General features: G+C 42.2%; 1 protein-coding gene across 1 annotated transcript; it reads right to left on the bottom strand.

Moving 5' to 3' along the window:
• Positions 1 to 1485: 1485 nt before the first annotated feature.
• On the bottom strand, positions 1486 to 16506 carry NMUR2 (neuromedin U receptor 2). Its single transcript, XM_081181137.1, has 4 exons — positions 15554 to 16506; positions 7028 to 7112; positions 5218 to 5343; positions 1486 to 3221 (listed from the first exon to the last, which is right to left on the bottom strand). Exons 1-4 carry the CDS (start codon positions 16277 to 16279, stop codon positions 2962 to 2964), a joined length of 1197 nt encoding a protein of 398 aa, XP_081037263.1. The 5' UTR covers positions 16280 to 16506; the 3' UTR covers positions 1486 to 2961.
• Between the last annotated feature and the right edge of the window lie 7174 nt (positions 16507 to 23680).

Here is a 23680-nt window from a genome sequence, read left to right as displayed (position 1 = left end):
TACTATGGAAATCTCAACATTCAAATATATGTATATGTATGGGTTAATATGTGGCAATTTGACCATTTCAAGAGTATACTTCAATTCCATTTGATTTTCCTTGTGAATAACCTAGAAATTATGGGATGCATATGATAGAGGGATCACTGTAATTTGAACAAGATGTTCTTCCTTCTCTGAACAGTAGAGAAGAAAGAGAAGGAACACAACCTCTGAGTTTTGTTTTGATGCATCCAATTTATCTACATGTACCAGGACTCTGTTCAGTGAGAAAAACACCTTACACATGACTAGTGAGAAGATCTTCCATTCCTTACCACATGTTGGTGTTTGACACGTCACAGATTTGCCTGTTGACCTGTACATTACACACATAAATGCCACACTTGTATCTGGACTGGTACTATGCTATCAGAACCACAAGAACAAACAATACCAAAGAACTACGGTAATTATGCTCATTCCACAATAGATAAAATAGGTGAATATACAATACCAGAATTTGTAGAGCCAGTGATAGTCTCATCTCTCAATTGACACAGTAGACCCAAATCTAAAAGTGCGCAAACTTATGTACATGTTATGTACCTTGGAGAAAGTCCCAATGAATACAGTGGGAAAACATGCTTCAGATTGCATTGTAAGTATGGGACTCTGTGCTCTGTATTCACATGACTTCTCCCTACTCTGCCTGACTGAAAAAAATAATATTAATGGGAATGCATTTTACTGTAGCAAATATGCAAATCAGAACAAATTCTTTCTGTCCATCTAATGCTACTTTTTCCACGGGGAGTTGTAGCATGTTGTTTATTCATTTAGGCAAACCAAACCTGAGTTTTAACTAATCCAGATACCTGAAGGAGCACCCCTTCCCACCTCAGTCTGAATTTCCCTTTAGATCTTCAGCTGAGGCTCTTCGCCAGGCACCTCCTATACTACATATACTATTCTACCCCAAAGGAGAGAGGGCTCTTTTAGCTCTGGTGTCTCAGTTATGGAGATTTCTAAAGAGCTTTCTTAAAGAGATTTTTTCCAGTCAGGGGCCTAGAAAGGTGGGGGCGGTTCGCCCCGGGTGCCATCCATGAGAGGGGTGACAAAAAGGCACACCGCAGGGGGCTTGCCCCGCCACCCCCGTGCTCGGCAGATCGCCCTGCTGCCAATTCCCCTGTGCGGTGGATCGCCCCACCCAGCGGATTGTGGTGGATTGCCCCGCCCGCCGAATCACCCCGCCGCCACTGCCAATCGCCCCATGAATCACCCTGTGTGGCGGATCCCCCCTCCACCGCAGCTCACCCCCCCCCGGGTGCATGGCATGGCCACCGTTCCAGGCACCCATGCAGCTAACTCTGCCACTGTTAGCAGTATCTACCCTGCAATATTTTAGGCACCAGACAAAGAAGATTTTTATTTACCCAGGCAAATGAACTCATCATAAATTTTAATTGATCACGTGACCTTATCAGTTGCTTTATTATTGTTGTATTGGAACATGGTGTACCCCAACCTTGGTTTCCTGACAGGATGGTGGACAGTTTAGGAATGTTTTAAATTTTTAAAAAAATAAGCAAGGGATAGATTTTAATCACAATAATTACTGAATATGGATAAGGGAATGAGACAGTCATTGTAGTGCAATGAATAAAGTTTCATACAGTTCTCAAAAATGTCCTCTGATCTCTTGAAATGTTTGTTTTCTCCCATGAAAGAAGCTTCTGTCCCATTTTCAGGGTGCTTTAGAAAGTCTTTAGTTTGTATTTATAACACTGGTGAATGCAGGACTGAGCTTACCTTACTGTTGCAAGCTGGCTGAAGGTGCTGTGCATATATATTTATTTCTATTCAATAGGGACATGGGTAGCACTGTGGTCTACTTTGTGGTCTACCACTGTGGTTGGCATTTCAAATCCCCGTCATAGGGTGAGCTCCCATTGCTCTGTCCCAGCTCCTGCCAACCTAGCAGTCTGAAAGCATGCCAGTGCAAGTAGATAAATAGGTACTGTTGCGGCAGGAAGGTAAACAGCATTTCCATGTGCTCTGGTTTCCGTCACGGTGTCCCATTGTGCCAGTAGCAGTTTAGTCATGCTGGCCACATGACCCAGAAAGCTGTCTGTGGACAAACGCCGGCTCCCTTGGCCTGAAGGCGAGATGAGTGCCCCAACCCCATAGTTGCCTTTGACTGGACTTAACCGTCCAGGGGGGTCTTTTATCTTTTTACCTTTTTTCTATTCAATCTTTCTTCCAGCAGTCTCTAACCTCTCTGGATGCTGGTGCTACTTGATCTTAATAGCTCCATGGCATGAGTTACCTCATGATGCCTTTCCCCTGGGGATTAACTGAAGCAGCAGAAGTTGCAGAGAGTGGCTACCAGGTGTCTGAGACTGTTGCTCTTGCTGGTTTTGTTTTTAAGGGAACAGCTTCCTTTTATTTATTCATTCCTTTCTTAAAAAACACTCTCATTTTCTGTACTGATTTCTTTAAAAGGAAAAATAATAGCGAACAGCTGTCAAAGACTTGGTAGGTGCCTCCTCTAGCTTCTTACACTTACAGGAAAGCCCAGATGAGGCCATAAGAGGACTTTCTGGAAGTATAGATACCCGGGAAGGCTGTAAAATGAACACCAACAGAAAGACAATTTGTAGGCTGAAAGGGTGCTCCCCAAAGCCCCCAGTTTCCTCAAAAGGAAGTGTAATTTCTATTTCTCCTCACATCTCTCACGTGGGCCTCATCCTTCAGCATCCAACAAGGTGCCCTTATGCACAAACATCTCCTGCACAGCTGGGAAACCATGTGGATGGGGCCTGATTGTGTAGCCTCTCCCACGGAACAAGCCCTGCTCCTCCTGGTACTGAGGAAAGAAACACACGCTTGGGTCATTCATATGATCTTTCAGCTGTGCAAGAGCTGGTCATGGATAAGTAGCTCCCGTGCGGCTGGGAGGACATCCAAAGGTCACATTAGTCACAGACCGCCAGACAGGTGAGAGCTGCAGACAGACGACCTCTGCGGATATGGATGGCTTCTTTCTTCTGCGGACCCTGCAACATTGAGTTCCCCAAGCATGAAGATGCTCCGCTGGGATGGGAGGCGACTGGTAGTGTGTCTGGGGTGCCAGTGTTTGCACTGAGGAAAGATGACACTCAGGAAAGCCATCCTAAAACGCCTGGACAGCAAATTGTAGATTATAGGGTTAACAGCAGAACTCAGATAGAAGAAAATGCCTAGGAGAGGGGAAACAGCAGAAAGAAACAGGGAGACAACTTGTGAGCTATAGTTCCTCTGCTCAGCTTAACTGGCTGACAGGAACAAGGCTAGTCTTATCAGGTGGTGCATTTACAGGCCCCGTTTCTGCCTAATTAAAGGCAATGTTTTTTAGATATATTAGCTGCACTTGTTCTCCAAGACAAAAATTATTGCAGTGCTGTCAAAGAGATTACAGTGCTCCAGTCTGAATACAAAGCAGTTAAGGGAAAGGAGCTGTTATGTTCAAAGCTTGTAAGAAAATGATCTGCTACACCTTGGGACCAACCTAAATTACCACATGACAGCTGATAGCAAACCTGTGTCTTTCAAAGACAGGTCTGCCTAATTATATATAAATTAAGCAGTATGTGTGTGTGATTTAAAGCTGGAGTGGGGAAGCTTCAAGAGCCGCATTTCCTTCTGAGCAACCTTTCCTGCCCCCCTCTTCTCATATGCCAGCAATGACTGGGGCCAGAGGCAAAAGTGCAAGGAGCAATGAATGCTTTGTTACACACAGCACTCTATCCTCCATTCAGACAAGCAAGAAGCACGGACAGGGTTCATCTGTCATGGTTGTGGTGTATCTGGTATTCAGCCATCATAATGGACTTCCACTAAATACCAGAGTTGCTCGGCTGGTGGTTATTGCACCCTATGTATTTGCATTGTGTCTGCAGCAGTAATATAATTAGGTGCTTATAAACCCTTGGACCTACAACAAGAATTTCTATCATCTATCTATCTATCATCTATCTATCTATCTATCTATCTATCTATCTATCTATCTATCTATCATCTATCTATCTATCTATCTATCTATCATCTATCATCTATCATCTATCATCTATCATCTATCATCTATCATCTATCATCTATCATCTATCATCTATCATCTATCTATCTATCTATCTATCTATCTATCTATATCTATCATCTATGATCTATCTATCAATGATCTATCTATTTCTTCCTTGTACTTTCTAATGAGATTCCTTGCTTGGCTGAGAAATCAGCAAAGAGAACATTTTGTTTATTATCCCATCTATATTAGAGATGGTCTAGTAGCAATAATAATGGGTTTTGCTTATTTTTACGAGTAAAAATGCTGAGTGTGGGTCACAATGGCCTTAAGAAGTCATGCCATTGTGGCACCTTTGCACCTTCTCTGTTTTGTTAACCTTAGCACAGATTTATATTATGGGTCTTTAAGTCACATCTAAGCTATCAAGGACGGAGGGAGAGGGAGAGTATTTGTATTGATCTGCAATATAATGCTACCCCCACCTACAATAGCACAGGAGCACAGACTTTGGAGGAAGAAAGGCTAGAACCTTCATCCAGTAGTGGACAGTGGAGTGGTGGCAATCATCTGACCTTCAGCAGAGGGGGGTTTAGGGCAGCATGACCGGTTCTGCTGCACTGAGCATGGAGCCTGAGCAATGGATAGAGCAAAATGGAAAACAAGAGATGGGGCAAACACTGAATTTTGACCTTGCACAGGGCGCTGCTGAAATTTGAAAGACCAAAGTACGCCCTGACTTCAGTCACCTGCATCACTGCTGCATACCAGGATAACCCATTGCAAATGTACCAGAGGAGCCAATTCTGTGCTCCGGTTAGTGCATTTGCACTGCACCAACCCTGCCACCACACCACCTCTCTGCCCTGGTATGCAGCAGCAACACGGGTGACCAGAGGTCAGGTGAGCACCCCACTTCACCCCACTGTCTGCTACTGCCTTTTGCCTGACCCACGGCCCTTTGTAGTGTGGAAGGGAGGAAGAAAACACATTTTCATTCAGCAGTTGATGTTCACTGGAGAACATTCTTTCCAAGTCTCAGTTTATTGAATGATGGTTTTCATTGGTTTATCAGAGGGTCATTTTATGTCATTCTGACTGAACATAACCATCAGAGTTTTCTTTTGGGACACTTTGCTTGTGCTGAACAAACTGTGAGACAAAGAGAAAGTTACCTGACACCACATGGATTAAGTTGAACATATTGGCAAGAGGTTCTGTCCAGTTTACGACAAAGCTGTAGAAGAGTCGGTCTGTGTGGAACGGAGCCCAGCATATGCCGAAAACGATTACTAGGACAACTGTCAGAGAGAGAAGAATGAAGGAAGAGCAAGACATATAGGCTGTTATTTTACTGCATCAAACCAGGTGATTCAAGAAAGCAAATGAATACTTCAGATAGCTTCCCACTTTAATCAAACAGAAATATCTTTTTTCCCATTTGTAACATTTACATTCCTCTTTTCTGTTTTGCTCATACAAGATGAAGTTAGCTTACAAGAAAAGTTTGATTCTACACTGATATCAGGCTTCAGTATTTCATTGATATATATTTTAAATCAGTGTGTTATTTTACAAGTGGAAATAAATACTTTACTGGTTCTTATTGAACATTCTACTTAGAATAAGTGAACTCTAGACAAGCCATTGCCAGTGCAAATTTGGATGGGGCTGTATAAACTGAAGGTCTGGCACTGCTTCTCATGGGACATTTTATTATTCTATCAGAGGAATGGGCAAATCTGTCAATTTTGGTCTCTCAGCGTTCTTCTTCTTCTCTTTTTATTAATATTAAGTTCAGTTATCCACATTCCCACATCAGCTTGTGATTTAAAAAGAACTCATCATGAAAATTCATCAGCATGTTATGCAAATTTATCTTAGTATGAACATTTTCCCTAACATAATACACTTTGGATATTGTTTTCACAAATATATGCCTTTTATGCACACTTTACCATGCTGCGTGCTTTTATGTACATATTACTTAGCCGCAGGATGACAGCATATTGTTTTGGGAAGTGTGAATCACATTTAAGTGGAAACTGAATTAAGATTCTCCACCATCCCTATTTTAGCACCTGCCGCATAATGTAACTACGAGATGCAAGACTCTCTCAGGACTCCTGTATCTGTGGGTGAGCTTGGCCTACATGTAGATTTGGAAAAAATCAGTCCTGTGCCTGCATGGACACCAGATCTATCTCACCCACAGGTGCAAGAGTCCTAAAGGAGTCTTGCACCTAATGGTATCAAGAGAGACACATGCATAATGCTTTCCAGATGTATTCATTGGTTGTAAGTCACTTTGGGTTGCCTTGGGCAAGATATAGTGACACTATTGCTGCTGTTGCTAAAGTAATAATTATTCATGTATGAAAGAGATTCATGTATAAAATTGCTTCGTACAGTTCTTTGTGTCTGTAATTGCATGGAAGCTTCCGAGTCCTTTTTCCAAAGTAATCACAAGCAGAAGTGGAAAGTCCTGGTTCAGGGCAACCCAATGCACATCTACTAAACCAGGGATTGCCAACCTGGTCCCTCCCGCCCACTAGTGGGCATTTCAGGATTCTAGGTGGGTGGTAGGGGGTTCTACGGCACAAGCTGAATCTTCCTTCCATCGAGCACTGGTGGGCGGTAAGGAAATTTTACCATCAAGAAAGATACATTAGTTGGTGGTAGGTATAAAAAGGTTGACTACCCTTGTACTAAACAATGAACCTCATTGAATTAGATGGGACTTACTCCTTGGTTAGTAGTACAGGGTTGCAGACTCGATTCCTGAAATACACTGCACATACATACTCTGCAACTCTGATTAAAATTGCAGGGAGGCAATGCAAATAGGGATTGCCACGTTTGACTGCCATCTGGGAAATGTCCCCGGGAAATAGGGACGTCTGGTAACCTTATCCTAAAATACATTATCGTACATTGGCCTGCCTCACATTCATTCATAATGCAAAGCACAAATTTGTTACTTACATAACATCTTAGTGACAGACTTTCTGGATGGTCTTTTAACATTAATTCCCATTTCATCTACTTCCAAAGAACAGTCTCCTCTCAGCTGGTAATTGGAGGAGAAAAAGTCAGGAAACATTGCTGTAGGAATGGATCTAACAACATCAGTGAAAATCAGTCTGTCCTGGAAAAACTGGTGGAAAGTATTGTTAAAGATAAAACAACATATAGAAAAACAAGCATGACCACATTTGGAATACTGTGTAGTGTACAGTTAAAATCGCCTGTAGTGTACAGTTAAGGATATTGCAGAGATAATCAGACATTCTTGGACTTCAGTTTCCATTATTCCTGACTATTGGTCATGCTAGCAGGGGCTGATTGGACTTACAGTGCAGCAACATCTGGAGGCACTAAGTTAGCAACTCCTAGAATTGTAGAGTTGGAAGGGACCCTAAGCTTCATCTTCTAGCCCAACCCTCTGCAATGCAGGCATCTCAGTTAAATCATGCATGACAGATGGCCATTCAACCTCTGCTTAAAAACCTTCATGGAAGGAGAGTCCACCACCTCTCATGGGAGTCTGTTCCACTGTTGAACAGCTCTTGCTATCAGAAAGTTCTTCCGATGGAATCTTGTCCAGTCCATAACATGCACAAATGTCCAGTTCTGCAACATGTACAACCAAGAAAATAGGGGTGTTACGCCCATATAGGTAACCAGACAAAGCAAGCATGCTGAAGGCTCATAGCAAGATTAAATTTTAACTCCTTTGCTTGCCAGAACCACTGGTGTTATATATATGAAGTTTTGTTTGTTTGTTTTTAATCCATGGACATCAGCTTGGCACCAGAAATGGAGAGTGGGTGGGTTCTTTGGTAACCCTGTGTGTGTATTCATCAGCTCTGCAGCTTTCAAAAGAAAGGACATCATGTATTGATGTAAGCTATACTATTTCTTGCTTAGGCTACCATTGATTTGCAGTGAAATAAGGCTTATTAAGAAAGCTACCCTTTTAATTACTAAAGTGCTGTCAAAAAGTCTTAGAAAGAGAGAGAACTCTGAACGCCAGGAGAAACAGAGAGAAGCCAAGAAAGCCATTTTCTGGTACTTTGAAAATGACTGTCAGCGAACTGGGATCTTCACCTCCTCCAGCAGTCCATTAGCTCAGAAAGAACCAGAGGTTTATTGTGCCAATTTGTGCTCCACACTCCTAGTATCACACAGAATCTTATTAACAGGATAAAGTCAATGAACTCAGGGAAAGGGGCATCACATGTGTAGAATGTGCAAAAGTATTCAAAATCACTCAGACCAACAGCTGAAAGCCAAGTAAAGCAGAAACAACAACCCCCCAAATTGATAAGGAATAGAAGAAGGGAGAGCGATAAGAAGCACCATATCAAATATATTCTAAAACTGCATGTATGAAGAATGACAATGTTCCATGAACATTGTCCTACCAAGGATGTGAGCTCTAATTCCATTGGGGTGCTCCAATCCCACACGTGATCAGAATCATTTGAGAGAGATGAGGGCAGAGCAGACTAGCTCTGTCCTGCCCATTACCATCTTCATCACCTTACTGAGTCATAAGCAATCATCTTGAGTCGGAAGCCCATTCCTCTCAAGGTTCTAAATCATGCAAGGTTCTAAGTCTACAGGACTGGGGGGGGGGGCTCCCCAATTCAGGAGTTATGCCTCTGGTTCATGAAGGGTGCTGGCAATAGGGGGCAGAAATAGCAAACTCATCCCTGCAAGATGGATTCCAATGTCTGAATGGAGGTTTAGTTTCAGTAGTTAGCTAAATGCAATAAAATTTACAGAACCAGAAAAACTAATATCCCCTGCTTCCCATAATCCTCTTATTGATGTGGTGGCAAGTAATTTTTGAAAATGAAAATAAAATTCACTTTATACTGCCACAATGGGTTGGGTCCAGACTATGTTACTTGGACTGAGGGTTCTACTGAAGTTATTGTGAAGTTAGTCATAACTAATAGGAACCGAATGCTATTAAATTAGCCTGGATTCAACTCCAGCCAAAGAAAAGCAAAAAATGAAAAGGTTTAGCTCAATTCTGAATTTAATGGCAAGAGATTATGGTTTGAACAAGTTCAGATTGCTGTTTAAATTATTATTTCTTTAGCTGAATGAGATGCATTATAAGAAAGTGTGAAAATCCCTGTCCAAGATCCTGTATGCATTTTATTTTCTGGTGAATGGATTGCGGAGGCATCTGTTCTGTGCTTTTAAAACTTCATTTCTTTCCAATACAGAAAGATGTAGTTACACTTAACCTTTTCCATGGTGCTTGAAAAAATTAGTGTATAGCAGGGGGTGGTGGAGGACACAAAGGAGATCTGAGTGGGGAAAAATCCATCCTAGAATATCTTGCCTCTATGAAACCCAGTGGCGTAGCGTGGGGGGTGCAGTGGGGGGCCGGCTGCACCGGGCGCAACATCTGGGGGGGGGCGCACTCCATGGGTTAGGGGGGCGCAAAATCCACAGGTTAGGGGGCGCAAATTACTTGCCTTGCCCCGGGTGCTGACAACCCACGCTACGCCACTGATGAAACCTCTGGTGAAAAGTGGGGTACAAACATGCATGGGCAAATAGAATTTATTTATTCTTATTGTTCATTTGTTATTTTAATTTCTATCCTGTCTCTTTTATGTATATCACCAACAAAAGCTGCTAAGAACAGCAACACTGCAATACAGAAGTTTGGTTTGATTTTAAATCAGTTTTATATTTCCAATGGGCCTTAAAACCTGGTCCTAACCATGTTTCTATGCACCATTGACTGTGGGTTGTAGCTAGACTCAGTTTAACTAATGAAGATGGTAATCTAGAACGGGAGAGAGGAAAACCAAAGGAAAACAAACCATCATTTGCCAATGCCTTGCTGGGCTCATGCTACTTCCTGGTACAGTTGTATCATGTGCACCCTGATATCCACCACTTATAGAGTCTAACCCCCCCCCAATGGATCTCAGACATTGGCAAGGGAAGGGTGACTGAGGTTTCTGCCACAGCAGAGAGAAGGCCACATATCTTCTTCCAAGGTCAGACCAAGGTGTCTACCCTCAGAAGTTGTATTCTAAAACATTCTTCAGGACACCTTCCCAGGGACCATTGTAGGACCAGTCTTGACCCAACCCTATGACTGGTATAAGATCCATATCAGCGCTCCACAATTGCAATATTAATCACAACTACAGTGGTGCCTTGCAAGACGAAAAGAATCCGTTCTGTGATTCTCTTCGTCTAGCGGTTTTTTCGTCTTGCGAAGCAAGCCCATTGACGGATTAGCGGATTAGCGCTATTAGTGGCTTTTAGCGGCTTATCTGCTGATCGGATCAGCTGATAAGCGGATTAGCGGTTTAGAAAAAGGGGGGGAAGGGGGAAAAAACCAGCAGGAACTCGCAAGACATTTTCGTCTTGCGAAGCAAGACCATAGGAAATTCGCTTTGCCAAGCACCTCCAAAACAGAAAACTCTTTCGTCTAGCGAGTTTTCCGTCTTGTGAGGCATTCGTCTTGCGGGGCACCACTGTAGTTTTATTCTGAATCACACCCACCATGTAGCTGTGATCTATTATAAAACCAAATCAAATTTAAACATATGCTCAAATCCTACTTAATACCTACGAGAATAACTGAGCAAAAACAAGGTGCAATAGAAAGACATTTATTTGCTATTACTAATGGTGCTTAATTACTAATCAGATGGCAAGGCATTCTTATTGAGTTTTGTAACGATAAGTGCTTTTAATTAATAGCTTGGAAAGCAAAACGTTCTGTAGCTTTTAGCAAGCAGGCAGCTGGATCTAATAGGCAGAATACTGTAAAGTAAAGCTGCATTTTAAAAAAAATGGCTAAAAAGAAGTGTAGATAAGCCTCTTGTCTGGAAGCACAATATAGGTTTCCCATGATTTCTGTGGGCTCTGTCTTTGTCTCCACCTGCTTTATGCTTTAGGATTTATTGCTCATAAAAGCTCTTTTATGAGCTTTGAAGCTGTGGTCAATATGAAATCATTTCTGTCATTTATCAACTCATCACAGTCTTCCAGTGTTTAATATACTCAAAATTCATTTCTGTTTGGTAATATATTTTTACTGCTTTAACATGCAAAGCAACTAATGGCTGCTATTTTTGCTACATGATTCAGTGGCTGGCCTTTCCTGCCTGAAAGTTTTTTCCCCACCCCAGAAAAAGCCATGGAGTATTTATTGTGGTAGCATGGCAATAAACTTGAAAAATGCTCCATAGGAAAATTTATATTTTTGCCTACATATTTATTAAATAAAAACATAGTCCCATATTGCAATTAACCTTCAGGCATTTGCAAATACTATATGACTTTTTTATTATTACTCTGCATTCCTTGCAGCAAAACTCTTGGGATTTATAATATTCACAGTTTAAAACTGCTATCATGCCACTAGCTGAATAAAGTCGCATGAAGCTGGTGGGATTCCAAGATTGCACACTTACACTTAAGGGTGCAATCTTAAAAATACCTACTGCTATGAACACATTGGGACTTCCATGGAATTGCAGTGTAAATTGACTATTTCTGAGGTCTGAAACAAATTGACTTGGATTTCAGTTTCACGAATTGCATCAGAAATATATTTGTAGTAACAATGTGTACGATCTCATGGAAATCACTAATGCACTTAGGGATCATCCAGATGACCTATTTACTGGGCAAAGCTTATGTAAGGGTTAGAATTAATCTGGTAGTGATTGGCAGAGCAGAATGGGGTAGGGCAGTGTTGCTCACCTGGTTTCCCAGTGTGGGGGTCACTGTTGGTAACTGAGAGGGAGAGGGGTCAGGGCTAGGTGAGGAAGCAGGGATGCAATGGAGGCACAGCAGAATAAGTACTGGATTGGCTCTGCCACTGTGCCAGCACCAAACTGACCTCTCTGCTGTCGCACCCCTTCCCATATCCCTATCAGATACCAATAAAAAGGTAAAGGGACCCCTGACCATTAGGTCCAGTCATGGACGACTCTGGGGTTGTGGCGCTCATCTCGCAGTAGCAACCTCTATTTTGGGAAGCCAGGTGAGCAACGCCACACCACCCTGCTGTGCCCCACTGACTGCTTCTGGTTATATTCTGATTTCTTTGCCAGGAGGATATTAAAAAATGAGCACGCATCTTGATTTGCTTTTACGGTGTTTATACATGTTTCTGTTAGTCATTTGTTCACCTCACACTTTTCATTGCATTTTCCCATTGGTAGCAAATGGCATGAGTGTACTGATCAATAACGGAATAATCAAGGAAATGGCAACCAGCCCTAATCCTGTTACATAATGTCCTGGGATATCAATGTTGCTGATTAGCAAAAGTTCTAAATACATAACTCATGCCTTCTTCCTTCCCTATAAGTTTACTGAGATTGTCAGCATCACTTTGTTTTTCTGCCAGTGGAGGAAAATAACTCATTTGCAATTAGTTTCTAAATGATTGAGAGCTGTATGTTGAGAGCTTTCTGTCCTTCTGCCCCCCCCAACCTCTGCTAATTAATGGAAGCATTGTGTGTTGAATGCTAGAGCATGCTGGTGGGGAATGAGTGATTACTGGGATAGACAAATCTGTCCATTTTGGTTTCTCTCAGTTTCTCATTTTTCAAATCTTAAGTTCAGTTCTCCACATTTACACATCAGTGTGAGGTTGGGGTTTTTTTTTTTTAAAGTCCTCATGAAAATCAGTCAGCATTTTATTGCCAGTTTCTCTGAATATACACAATTTTGCATGATTTTTTTGCCTAATATGCACATTTTATCCAAATTTTCCCACATAGAAAGTTTTATTTGTGCATTATATTCACTAATAAATGCATTTTTATGGACACTTTACCTCAGCACAGTGTTTCTCAAACTTTGGTCTCCACCTGTTGTTGGTCTACAGCTCTGACCACTGGTTCTGCTAGCTAAGGATGCCTTAGTATATGCATTTTCATACACATTATTTTGTGTACAATCATGATTCTATGATTCATTGGAGTCCTCATGACTACTATTTAAAGAACAAAAATCAGGCTGACACATGTCATCTCATTTAGCTTGGCTCTCTCCAAATCACCAAAGGGGAAAACCCCCAGCCCTAACTTCTAGTGGACATGGGTGAAGAAAGTTGTGTAAGGTTACTTCATTTCCCCCTCAACCTGGAATACAAATTGCTGCGCCTACAACAAATATTCCCTGTTTTTTTTCCTGGACATAACTGTAAAATCAGGTAGCTCGGGTCAGAATCTTCCATAACTCAACTAGAGCATGACTATCACAGAAGAGGCTGGGTCAACAAGGGGAAATCTGTCACTTTCAGTTTCTTGTTTTCCCATTCTTCAACTCAGTTCTCCATATTCCCATATGACTTTGCATTTTTGCTTTAACCCAATATCCTCATGTGAATTCGCACACAGATCGTGTTATCTGTGTGCCGTCTTTCCACAGTTCAAACCATGCTCAAGGTGGCTTGCAACATGGAAAAAAAAATCACAAAATTGCAAAGTAACAAAAGTAGTCATAAACAATAAACAAAACACCAAAAATATACAACGAAACTGAACAATTTCCATATAAATCACAAGATCCAAAAATAAAGATACAAGAAAACCAACAGCAACAACCCTCCCCTCAGTAACCCCCCCAAACAATACCTCAACCCAAGAGTCTGAACAGCAGCCTCAGATCTTACAGCCTTACAGAAAGCCTTACAGCCTTACAGTCTTACAGAAATGGTATGCACATTTCTGCACACCAGTTTTCTGTAACATGATGCATTTTTGCATGCTATTTAGAATCATAGAATTATAGAATTAGAAGGGGCCTGGAGCACCATTCACTAATATATGCATTTTTGTGCACATTGCTTGCCTGGAGAATCTGCATTGCAAAATTAAGAGAAGTGCATTTCCCCCCCTGCTTCACTTCATGTATTGTTTTAGAAAGTGTGAATCAGATAAGTTCACCTTAAATGCAAACTGAACTGAACTTCTAACCCATCCCTACTCTCAGCCTAGCTTTTAAAGCTTTCAGGGTTCTTGCAGGTTAAAGAAATCCTACTTTCCCATTAAGGTTTCAGGATTTCTTGTCTTCTTTGCATTCAAATCCTCACAACTAGAGAGAAAGAGAGAAGCTTGTTGTGAAACAGAACATAATAGACACAAATATGGTGCTAGGGTGTGTGTGTGTGTGTGTGTGTGTGTGAGAGAGAGAGAGAGAGAGAGAGAGAGAGAGAGAGAGAGAAACGTCGCTCTCTATGTGATTATCTCAGTCCACAATCAAAGTGTTATCTTTTCTTTCTGAATGAAATGGCATATTTTCCTGTTCCACACAGAACAGGTTAGGATGAAAGCCTGTGCAGAATGAATTTGATGCTGGACATGCAAGGAAAACAATACTTTCATACATAATAGGATTAATCCCTACTTACGTGCACCTTAATCTTACAGAACCAGCACCAACACAAAAGGTGACGTTTAGATCAATGATTCCACTGCTGTTGCCTTTTGTGAATGAAGCCAGAAGAATATATCATAATGGAAGAGCATACGCCATAAAGAATAAAGCATCTGTATATAAAAGGCTGAAATGGTAAGCAAAATCCTTTTCAAATCATCCGAAAAGCTCCTAACTGTGGATTTGGTGTAAGGTTTGACCTAGTGGGTTTTTCCTGTAACACAAGAAGTGACTTCATTTCAAATGGATTATTATCTGAAAAGTGTCTGATGCTGTTATAAAACACCAAGACAGCCTTATGGTGGGTTTTGATTAAGCAATTTCTTTAGGATCCCTTTGAAATAATAACTTCCTGCCTGTATGAGGGCAGAGGGAATCATTTTGTGGCAATAATCAAACAGTAAAGAAGGAGAGTAATTGATAATGCAAACTTAGCAGAACCATTCTGGTTTGTTTATTCAGCTCAGGTATTCCTTTTTCTAGCATCCATGCCAGTTGTTTTATTATTAGCCCATAGATGCTCTTCTTTCTACCTTCTTGAAAAGTGCACATGTGAAATTGTATCGTACAGTGATGTGGTATGCTTGGGTGATCTCATTCATAGGCAGTATTGAGTTCAGTGGGACTTATTTCTGAATAAACCTGTTTAAGATTAAGAAAAAAGAGGAAAAGTACTAAATATTCTTAGACTGATTGCACTTTTATTCTTAATCAGCATGCACTGGCTAAATGTTGATTAAAAAAGCAAACTAACACGTGGATCCTTTTGCAAATGTGAAATAGGAGTTGCAAGAGTGCTGGAAGAAGATATGTTTGTGCTTTTTAAAAGTCATAAATAGGTCAGGTAAATGGGTTTCCATTAATTATTGGGCAATGAATGGTTATGGGAAGCGAATGCCCGAAGCATTGCTTCCACATGGCAGAATCTAAACTTCTGTTGCATTGCCAGAAAGATAATGGTAAGCCAGTAGAGGCTCAATTTTAAACAGTTTAAAGTACAGGATGAGATGATTTAAGATGAGATGGACCATTAAAGAAAGTTACACAAAAAGAGGATGCAGGACTCACTTTCATCCCCATCAGGCAGTAGAGCACACTGATGACACTCATTGGCAGCACGTAAAAGAGGAAGGAGCTTAACTGGATGATACAGTTGTAGATCCACATGGGCTGAACCACAGCACATGTTGCTGAGCCAGGGACTTCTGTGTGATTTGGGAAATACTGCAGTACGATGCCATGGATGCTGGTGTTGGGAAGAGAGAAGAGGACAGACAGGAGCCACAGGGCAATGATGATCCTCAAAGCGCGCCGCCTGGTGCTCTTCAGCTTGGCTCGGAAGGGGTGCATGATGGCCACGTATCGCTCTATGCTGACTGTGGTGACGTTCAGGATGGAGGCGAAGCACACCGTCTCAAAGAGAGCCGTCTTGAAATAGCACCCAGCCAATCCAAACAAGAAGGGGTAGTTGCTCCACATTTCATAGACTTCCAAGGGCATCCCACAGAGCAGGACCAGCAGGTCGGAAATGGCAAGGCTGAAGAGATAGTAGTTAGTGGGCGTTTTCATGTTGCGGTGCCTGAGAATCACCAGGCACACTAAAAGGTTGCCCGACACTCCAACTAGGAAAATCGAAGCATATATCCAAGTCATAGGCAGGAACAAATGGCTCCGTCTGGGTCCATATAAAAAGGTAAGGTAGTCCTCAGTGCTGTTTAGGTATCTTCTAATCATTGGCTCCACTTCATCCTCTGTTTGGTAGACACCTGAAGATATGTTTGTGATCCAATCCATTGCGGGTATAGTGGATGAAGAATCTCTTTCCCGGCTCCAGTCTGACCTAGATTGTCCAAGATTTTCTTGTTTCAGATGGCTCACTTTTCCAAGTAAAAATGGGACAGAACAGAACAGAGAGATAGAGCAATAGAGAGAGAGAAATTATGGGGAGAAAGTGCTGGGGGGAGGAGAGAAAGAGAGAGAGAATGTCCTTTCAGACTCAAAAGCATAAAGGCACTGAGAGAAAAGAAGTGTGTGTGTGTGTGTGTGTGTGTGTGTGTATACACAGATATGTGTATATGTCTGCCTTGGCTATTTTAACTGTTCACTTGTGAAGAGTCCCTTCAATAGCAAGCTCCTCCCTTCTTCCAGATACTCATTGGCTGGCTACGTGAATCAAATGACATGTTGATCGAGCTGGTCTTTGCTTTCCTGACAGTTACAGTCACTGAGCTGGGAGTAAAGGTGGAGGGAAAGAAGATAAGAAGACTAGAGCATTGAATCTGAAAGCTTTGGTGTAAGGCCACCTGTAAAATTCTTCACCTTGTTAGAGGCTAAGAGTCCCTGTGGGAGGGGGTGCAGGCTGTGTGCTGCAATCAGAAGTTCTGTTAAAGTGAATTATTTTGGCTGGAAGTTGGCGTGGTGGTGTTACAACACTGCAGTTTATAGGTTTATTCCCTTTATAGATTTGAGTGTTCCACGTTAAGCAAAGAGGAATAAACCATGGCAATAGGTTGGCTTTTCATTGTAGAGATCTATTCAGAGAGCAGTCCTCTGCATTAGTCAGTTTCAACGGTATTAACATAACACCAGTGCACGCCTGGAGGTGGAAATTCACCGCATGAGAGCACTATATCAGTGCAGATCTGGGGAAGTAGAAACCCTGGAATGTATTTTAAGGCAATCAGCAAAATGCCAAGAATTGCATGCTGCATATAATGCGGTGTCAATTTTTTATAACAGCAACAACATTATCCTTGAGGATAGTTCTGAGACCTGGTGATCCAGAGTGTGGGATCTCACACCTTCAGTTCATCTCTGACCAAAGGGAATAAATGTTGCTCATTAAAAAAAAATAAAAAAAAAAAATTCTAAGCAAAGCAAACAAAAACACCCCACCAACTAGCAAGGTAGATTAGAAAGTTGCTTTCCAAAGTGATTGGCATGCAGAACATTTTGTGGGGAGTATTTCAAATTGTCATTTTTTTGTCAAGTGGTTTGAGTAATGGAAATGAGCATTAAGATAGGCATGCATCAGAATAACTCCAAGCAGTTTCATATGATTAGTCCTGTTTTGTTTAACAATAATCCATGGTTTTCTGTTGTGTGTCAAGGCCCCCCAAGCCACCCCCGGAGAATAAAGACACAAGGACACATAATTGTAGGTTAAATGTTAATGGGCAAAATTTAGGCCACAGCTTTATTGGTTACAGAATGTGAGCGGTATTGGCTTAGGCACTGGCATCAACAGACTATATCTGACTCCTGCCCGCCTTGCAGGAAGTCTGGTAAGGGTAAACCTCCAGTAGGGGGAGCCCCGATGATGTGGATCAACTCAAGCCCCCCTGGGTTCCTGCTGGGGTCATGGCATGGCCCTAGCTGCTTTCCGGGGCTTCAGACGAAAACCACGCCCCCAGATTCCTTTAACGGAATACCCTAGAGCATGGAGGGGCAGGTGATGGCTGCACCTCCCCTCCCCCCCCACACCGCTAGTCCAATGCCTAACCGCCAAACCTTACAAAGTTGTGATGATTGCTATGAGGTAGGTGGAAACCAAGTGGTGCGAGGCTGCCTCAGAATCGTGCCAAGGCGTAAATCGTCCCCGGCCATGGCACCAAGCAACCTGATTGGCCACCTGGCATCCTGACATGGCCGGTGTCTCCCCCAGCGTGACGCGGAAACCGTCCCACCCCAACACTGTGGGGAGTGGCTAGGTGGCTGACCACAACCCAGCCCCACCAGGAAGTGGACCCAATCTATATGCATACTAATTCCCATAGGCTTGTGTGCTTCCCTCACCTTGTTTCTTCACTGTGCCAAAAAAGAGATCAAAGGTTCTGCTTTTCCTGCTAAATAAACTTCGTTTCTCTCTAAGATAGAAACTCTGCGAACTGTAGTTTGTTTAAACCATGATTAGTGAGAACATGCCTTGGTGTCGTAAGTTGGCTTGTTCTGATTGTGCTCTGGGCTGCTGGAAAGAAAGGATGCTGTATCAAATAGTCTGGCAGTGTAGTTTATAGCAATCAGTGAGAGCAAGGACTTAACATTTTTTAAAATGAAAACTTTGTGGCTCATACAGTTTCTCAGCTATCGGCAATAATTTCCCCAAGAATAAAAGGCTTGATGTTACACAGCTTTTGCCTATTCACCTACAGTGAATAGTGCTTGATCTGATTAATGCCTGATCTGATAAGCTAAAAACATTTTACATTGAAAGCCAGAGAGCAATTCCTCAAGGAAAAGGAACTTGATTCAGAATGCTTCTGAGAGCATTATGAGCTGGGCAAATCCTTTTTCTGAGCCAGATAATTATGACCTTTAGAGACATCACTTCTCCTGGATATCAGCTTAGGTATTCTGTTAAAAATCAGAACGGTCTCTCCCTCCCCCCCGCCCCACTACAGGGGGAGAGATGCATGTGTTTAGCAGAGACAAAAATCTGGGTACACTTTCTGACAGTTTCTGGCAATCAAAAAGAAGCTTGGCATTTATTAGAAGTTCAGACAAATGCTTCTGCATTTGTAATCATTGGATTACAAAAGCAACTGAAAAGTTCAGACCGTGAATATCATAAACGAGATGCAAGGAATCTTGTGCTTCCAAAGTTCTTTCAGTCGCAAGAGACCAACTAAAAACTAATTAAATAAAATATGGTGGGAAGGAAAAATGTGTCACAGAAAATTTAGGCATTTTGATTGGAGCATTCCAGAGAATGGAGAATAGCAAGCGTAGCCGAAGTGAATATTGTAACCTGTTTGGGGATGCCTTGCGCGCTTCATTTCATGGAGCTAATATGATTTTAGACCCTAGATTTTTAAAACAGTATTTTTTTTAAATACAGCTATAGTGATAAGATAACAGAGTCTTCATGTTTAATGATGATGGATAAAATAATAATTTCATAAAACTGTATCTCTCAAAAATATTTTATAACCTGTTAAGCTCAAAGGCTGAGAGAACAGAAAGTGGGGTGACTGCCCAGAATATTTGTTTTCTTCATTCCCTGCCTGATTTTTTTATTTTATTTTTACATAAATTTGTAAAAGAGAAATGCTGTTCTGTTGGTATTCTTGTTTGAAGGCTGACAGGGAAACTTTTGCTGTTCATTTACTCTATACTGGCTAGGATTAACATTTGACAATAGACAGTGACTAAATTTCTGAAAGAAGGACAATAACATCTGCATTTATTATAAGTGATCAGGACATTAAAATGTTAGCTGTCAAATAATTTGCTCTCACCATTCTTCAGTGAAAACGGGCCCAAATGTAAAAAAAAATCCTTAAAAGGCTATAATGAGCCATTATTGAGCTACCTATTGACTATATTCAAAGAGGAAATGGATGGATAATTCCTCAGTTCATCATTCACCTGGCAATCTGTTTAAGATTCTTTAATTTATGAAAATGGCTTCCATTATAAGAAGAAGCTTTTATACACCTGTTGGGAAGACAGTTGTTGTAAAATTTGGATATTGTCATTTAATGGGGCTTTTATATAAAAATATTTTCCTTAGAATTTGGCTCTAACATTTCCCCCCCTGCTTATTACAGATCAGAAACCTGACTGTTCCAAGGAAACACCCTCTTATTAGAACTGTGTGATGTTCTTGAATCTTTGTCCTTAGTTTGAAACGTAATAAATGGGTGACTAGTGGCAGACATAGTTAAAACCAGTTATAAATGCAGCAAACATTCTCCAACAGTATTACAGTGTTTTCTGCCCTGGATTGCAGGAAAGCAATGCTTGTGTAGCAACTTGCCCCGGAACAGAAAAATATTAGTTAAAAATCCAATCCAGTACATCTGTATTCCTCCAATATCGCAAGTTGCTGAGCTCATCACTCCTATCTATGCCCACACCCTGACTGGAGAATTGTTTGTCTTTGTTTATCTCCTGTGATATTGCACCATTCTGTGTGACAAAATATGGGGTGGAGGGATTTTCTTGTTTCTGAGGATCTTTCTATGTTTATTGGTTCCTCATTGATGCCCTTTTTCTATATCTAAAATTGATTCTGTCCTTTTGCTTTTAGGAAATAGGAGAGCCAAACATACTTCTGCTCTTGGTTTTCTGACATGGTTCCTGGCTGTTGCGTGAATTTTCTTTTATAACTTCTAACTAAAAAGATGTATGTTTTTCAGCGATTGCATTTTTATCCTCCAAACGAAAATAATAAAGAAAATGGAACTTGTAGCTTTATTCCTGGTGACATTTATAATATTCCTGATTCTGGTTCATAATCATGCTTGGGTGTCTTATAGGCCACATGAGTATGAAAAAGGGAAATACTGAAATATTGTTATGCATTATGTTTATCATTGATAATAAGTGCTTATCATAAAGTATGAACACCTCTGATTAAGTGTACGTATAGGATCTGATGGTTTTGTTGGTATTCCCTTGAGTTGTGCGCTTAAATGATTTTCAGGTAAACATCAGAATGCCAGTACCCTGACTTTATAGTTGAAACAAGAAAGAAAAGTTTCCAAGGCTTTGCACACAGACCTGATCAAGTGTTGCTGGTAGTTTTTTCTTTTCCCCAGAAAGAATCTGTCCCATTGGCCATTCCAGCCAGCCTGACAGAGAGTCAAAGTGAAAAGAACCCTTCCAGGTGCTGTTTGCAACTGTCAGGGGCTCAGGAACAGAGGCACAGGGGAGAGAGGAAATGGAGAGCGAAGGGGAAGAATCTGAGGGCAGCGTAGGGGAGTATGGCAGTGACCCGAGAGATTCCATGAGCTTCTCCAGCGAATCAGAAGATTCCCAGAAGGAGACGCCGATGGTCAGGGCGAGGGGGGTCCCAGGGGGGACACACCAGAAACAAGGGGCCAGCGGGGACTCCCAAAGCAGCAGCTGGAAATCAGGACCAGCTTCCCCACCAGAGCGTGGTGGGGGGAAAGAGTCCCATGTGTCAGGGAGAGAAGATGAGTCAGGGCTGACCACGCCTCCATCGGAGAGTGGGGGAACGGAGGGGAGGTCGGGTCCAGCTAGCCTCCCCGAAGGGGGAAGCAGTGACAGGAGCAGTGTAACGGTCAGGAGGAAGGTTGCCGGCTGGGCGCGCGCTCCAAGTTCGAATGTACAGGCGCGTGGGACAGCAGAAAACCCGGATTGGGAACCAGGTCCTAAAGCCCGCCGGAGGCAGGGAGAAGACTCAGGGGATTCAGCGTCAGAAGAGTCTAGGAAGGGCGAGACCCCAGCTGACAGGCGGAGCCAGAGGAGGAAAGAGCAAAGGAAGAGGTGAAGTAAGGCTAGAGTCTTAAACTGGTGTCTGGGGGGAGGAGATTCAGACGGAGCTTCAGCGGTCTAGAGTTTCAGACGTAGAGCTGCACGCTGCGACTGTGAAAGCAAAACTGAACTTCAATAAAGACTTTTGTATATAAGAACGAACCGGCGTTGGTCCTTTGTGAGCTGGGACCTCGGGCGGCTCTGACAGCAACCAAGACCAAATTCCAGGCCAAGGAAAGATGTTCCTGGTTCCACACAGCTCACATGCACTGGATGGCAAATCCCACAGAATTAGAGGATTTGATTGCAGAGCTGCGGGAGGGGTATCTCCAGTCTAGGAACCCCCGTTAAACTTCCATCAATGTTACAAAATATAAAATGAAGTGTGAGGCTGCTCAGTGTTGTAGCATCAGATCAAACTAGCAGTACATTCCAGTCAGAAACACCCATTTGATTATGATTGTATTATTATTATTATTACAGTGGTACCTTGGTTCTTGAACTTAATGCATTCCGGGAGTCCATTTGACTCCCGAAACTATTTCAAAACCAAGGTGCAGCTTCCGATTAGCTGCAGGAGCTTCCTGCACTCAATCAGAAGCCACAGAAGCCGTGCCAGACATTCAGCTTCCGAAAAACGTTCACAAACCGGAACACTAACTTCCAGGTTTGCGGCATTCGGGAGCCATTTGTTCGACAACTAAGTTTTTCGGGAACCAAAGTACCACTGTATTATTTGCCATACTTCAGCCAAAGATCACAGGGGATTTTCACAACATACTAATTATTATGTTGGCTGCAAGGAATATATAAACCTGACAATGAGCAGGTGTGAAACAAAATGTCCACAAGGCAAAATAGTCCCCCCCCCCGCCATCTCGCTTAGGCTAAGCTTGGTTTATATAAGTTTGAATCATGAGGGCTGTTATTCCTTCCAATATTTGGAAGACAACAACACACCCATAAAGACAACATTATTTATTTATTTGTTTTTGGTGAGCAGCCATTCCATACCAGGTGCTTTCAGACTACCTGGTGCCATATATCTGCCCATGGCACAGAAGCCAGCAGAGAATTTCTAAGGGAAGTGTCAGATGAGAAAACAAGGGCAGATAAAACAAAGAGAATAAATGCATTTGTCAATGTCAAAGCACATGATTTGAGAAGGAAGCATCCAGGCTCTCATCAACAGCTGCACCTAATCACTGTACAACCTCATCTGGCTACTGCAGTCATTGGAGCATCTTTGTATGAATCATGTATTCCAGATGATACCAGAAGTTGCAGAACTGCATGAAAGTCCAAGCTTCAATACTCCTTTTTGTGAAATCAGCCTATCTGACTTTCTCTTAACATTCTTAAGAATGTAAGAAGAACCTGCTGGACCAAGCAGGTGAACCATCTGGTCCAGCTCCTCACAGGAGGAGCACTCACCCCCCCCCCCCGTGGTTCCCAACAACTGGTGTTCAAGGGATCTGACAGCTGCCCATGCATCCAAGCAAAACCAAAATTATGGAATCTTATGCTCCTTTGTGTTCTCTCATGTGTACTCCATGGCCCCTTGACGTTTTGACTGTTCTTCACCTCCTGGCATTGCTTAGTTTACCTGCTTGCCTCTAGGCTTCTTTATCTGGCCTTTTCTGCTATCGCTGCACATGCAAATCAATGTGCCCAGTATTCTTACCTGTCAACCAGGTACACCAGCAATCCTGCTGTTTTTTTTTTCCTGTGTGTACAGGTGTTTGGGGAGTGAGCCCAGCATAATTTACTAGTGTTGAGAGTCACCAATTGGATTTCTGTGGGTCACAGTTGGTCGTCCCGTCCCCCCCCCTCCGATGCTTGCAGCCGGTGATCCAGTTGTCAGCCTAGAAGCAAAACAAATGTGAAGGAAGCAGCACCTATGGAAACAACTTGACAGTCTATTTTTGAGATGGGGTTAGGCAAAAACAAACCCATATTTGAACATTTTCCAAA

Source organism: Podarcis bocagei (assembly GCF_964188305.1).
Source record: "Podarcis bocagei genome assembly, chromosome: 2".
NCBI classification, from domain to species: Eukaryota; Metazoa; Chordata; class Lepidosauria; order Squamata; family Lacertidae; genus Podarcis; species Podarcis bocagei.
This window is presented reverse-complemented; position numbering and strand designations above follow the sequence as displayed.

What these genes read in the sequence shown, in the direction of transcription:
- NMUR2 (XM_081181137.1), bottom strand. Translation starts at nt 16,279, where the DNA reads ATGGATTGGATCACAAACATATCTTCAGGTGTCTACCAAACAGAGGAT. An exon ending in GTCTGTCACTAAGATGTTAT is followed by an intron (nt 5,344 to 7,027) that starts GTAAGTAACAAA and finishes TCTCTCTGACAG; the next exon opens with TTGTCCTAGTAATCGTTTTC. An exon ending in CTTAATCCATGTGGTGTCAG is followed by an intron (nt 3,222 to 5,217) that starts GTAACTTTCTCT and finishes CCCCTCTCCTAG; the next exon opens with GCATTTTCTTCTATCTGAGT.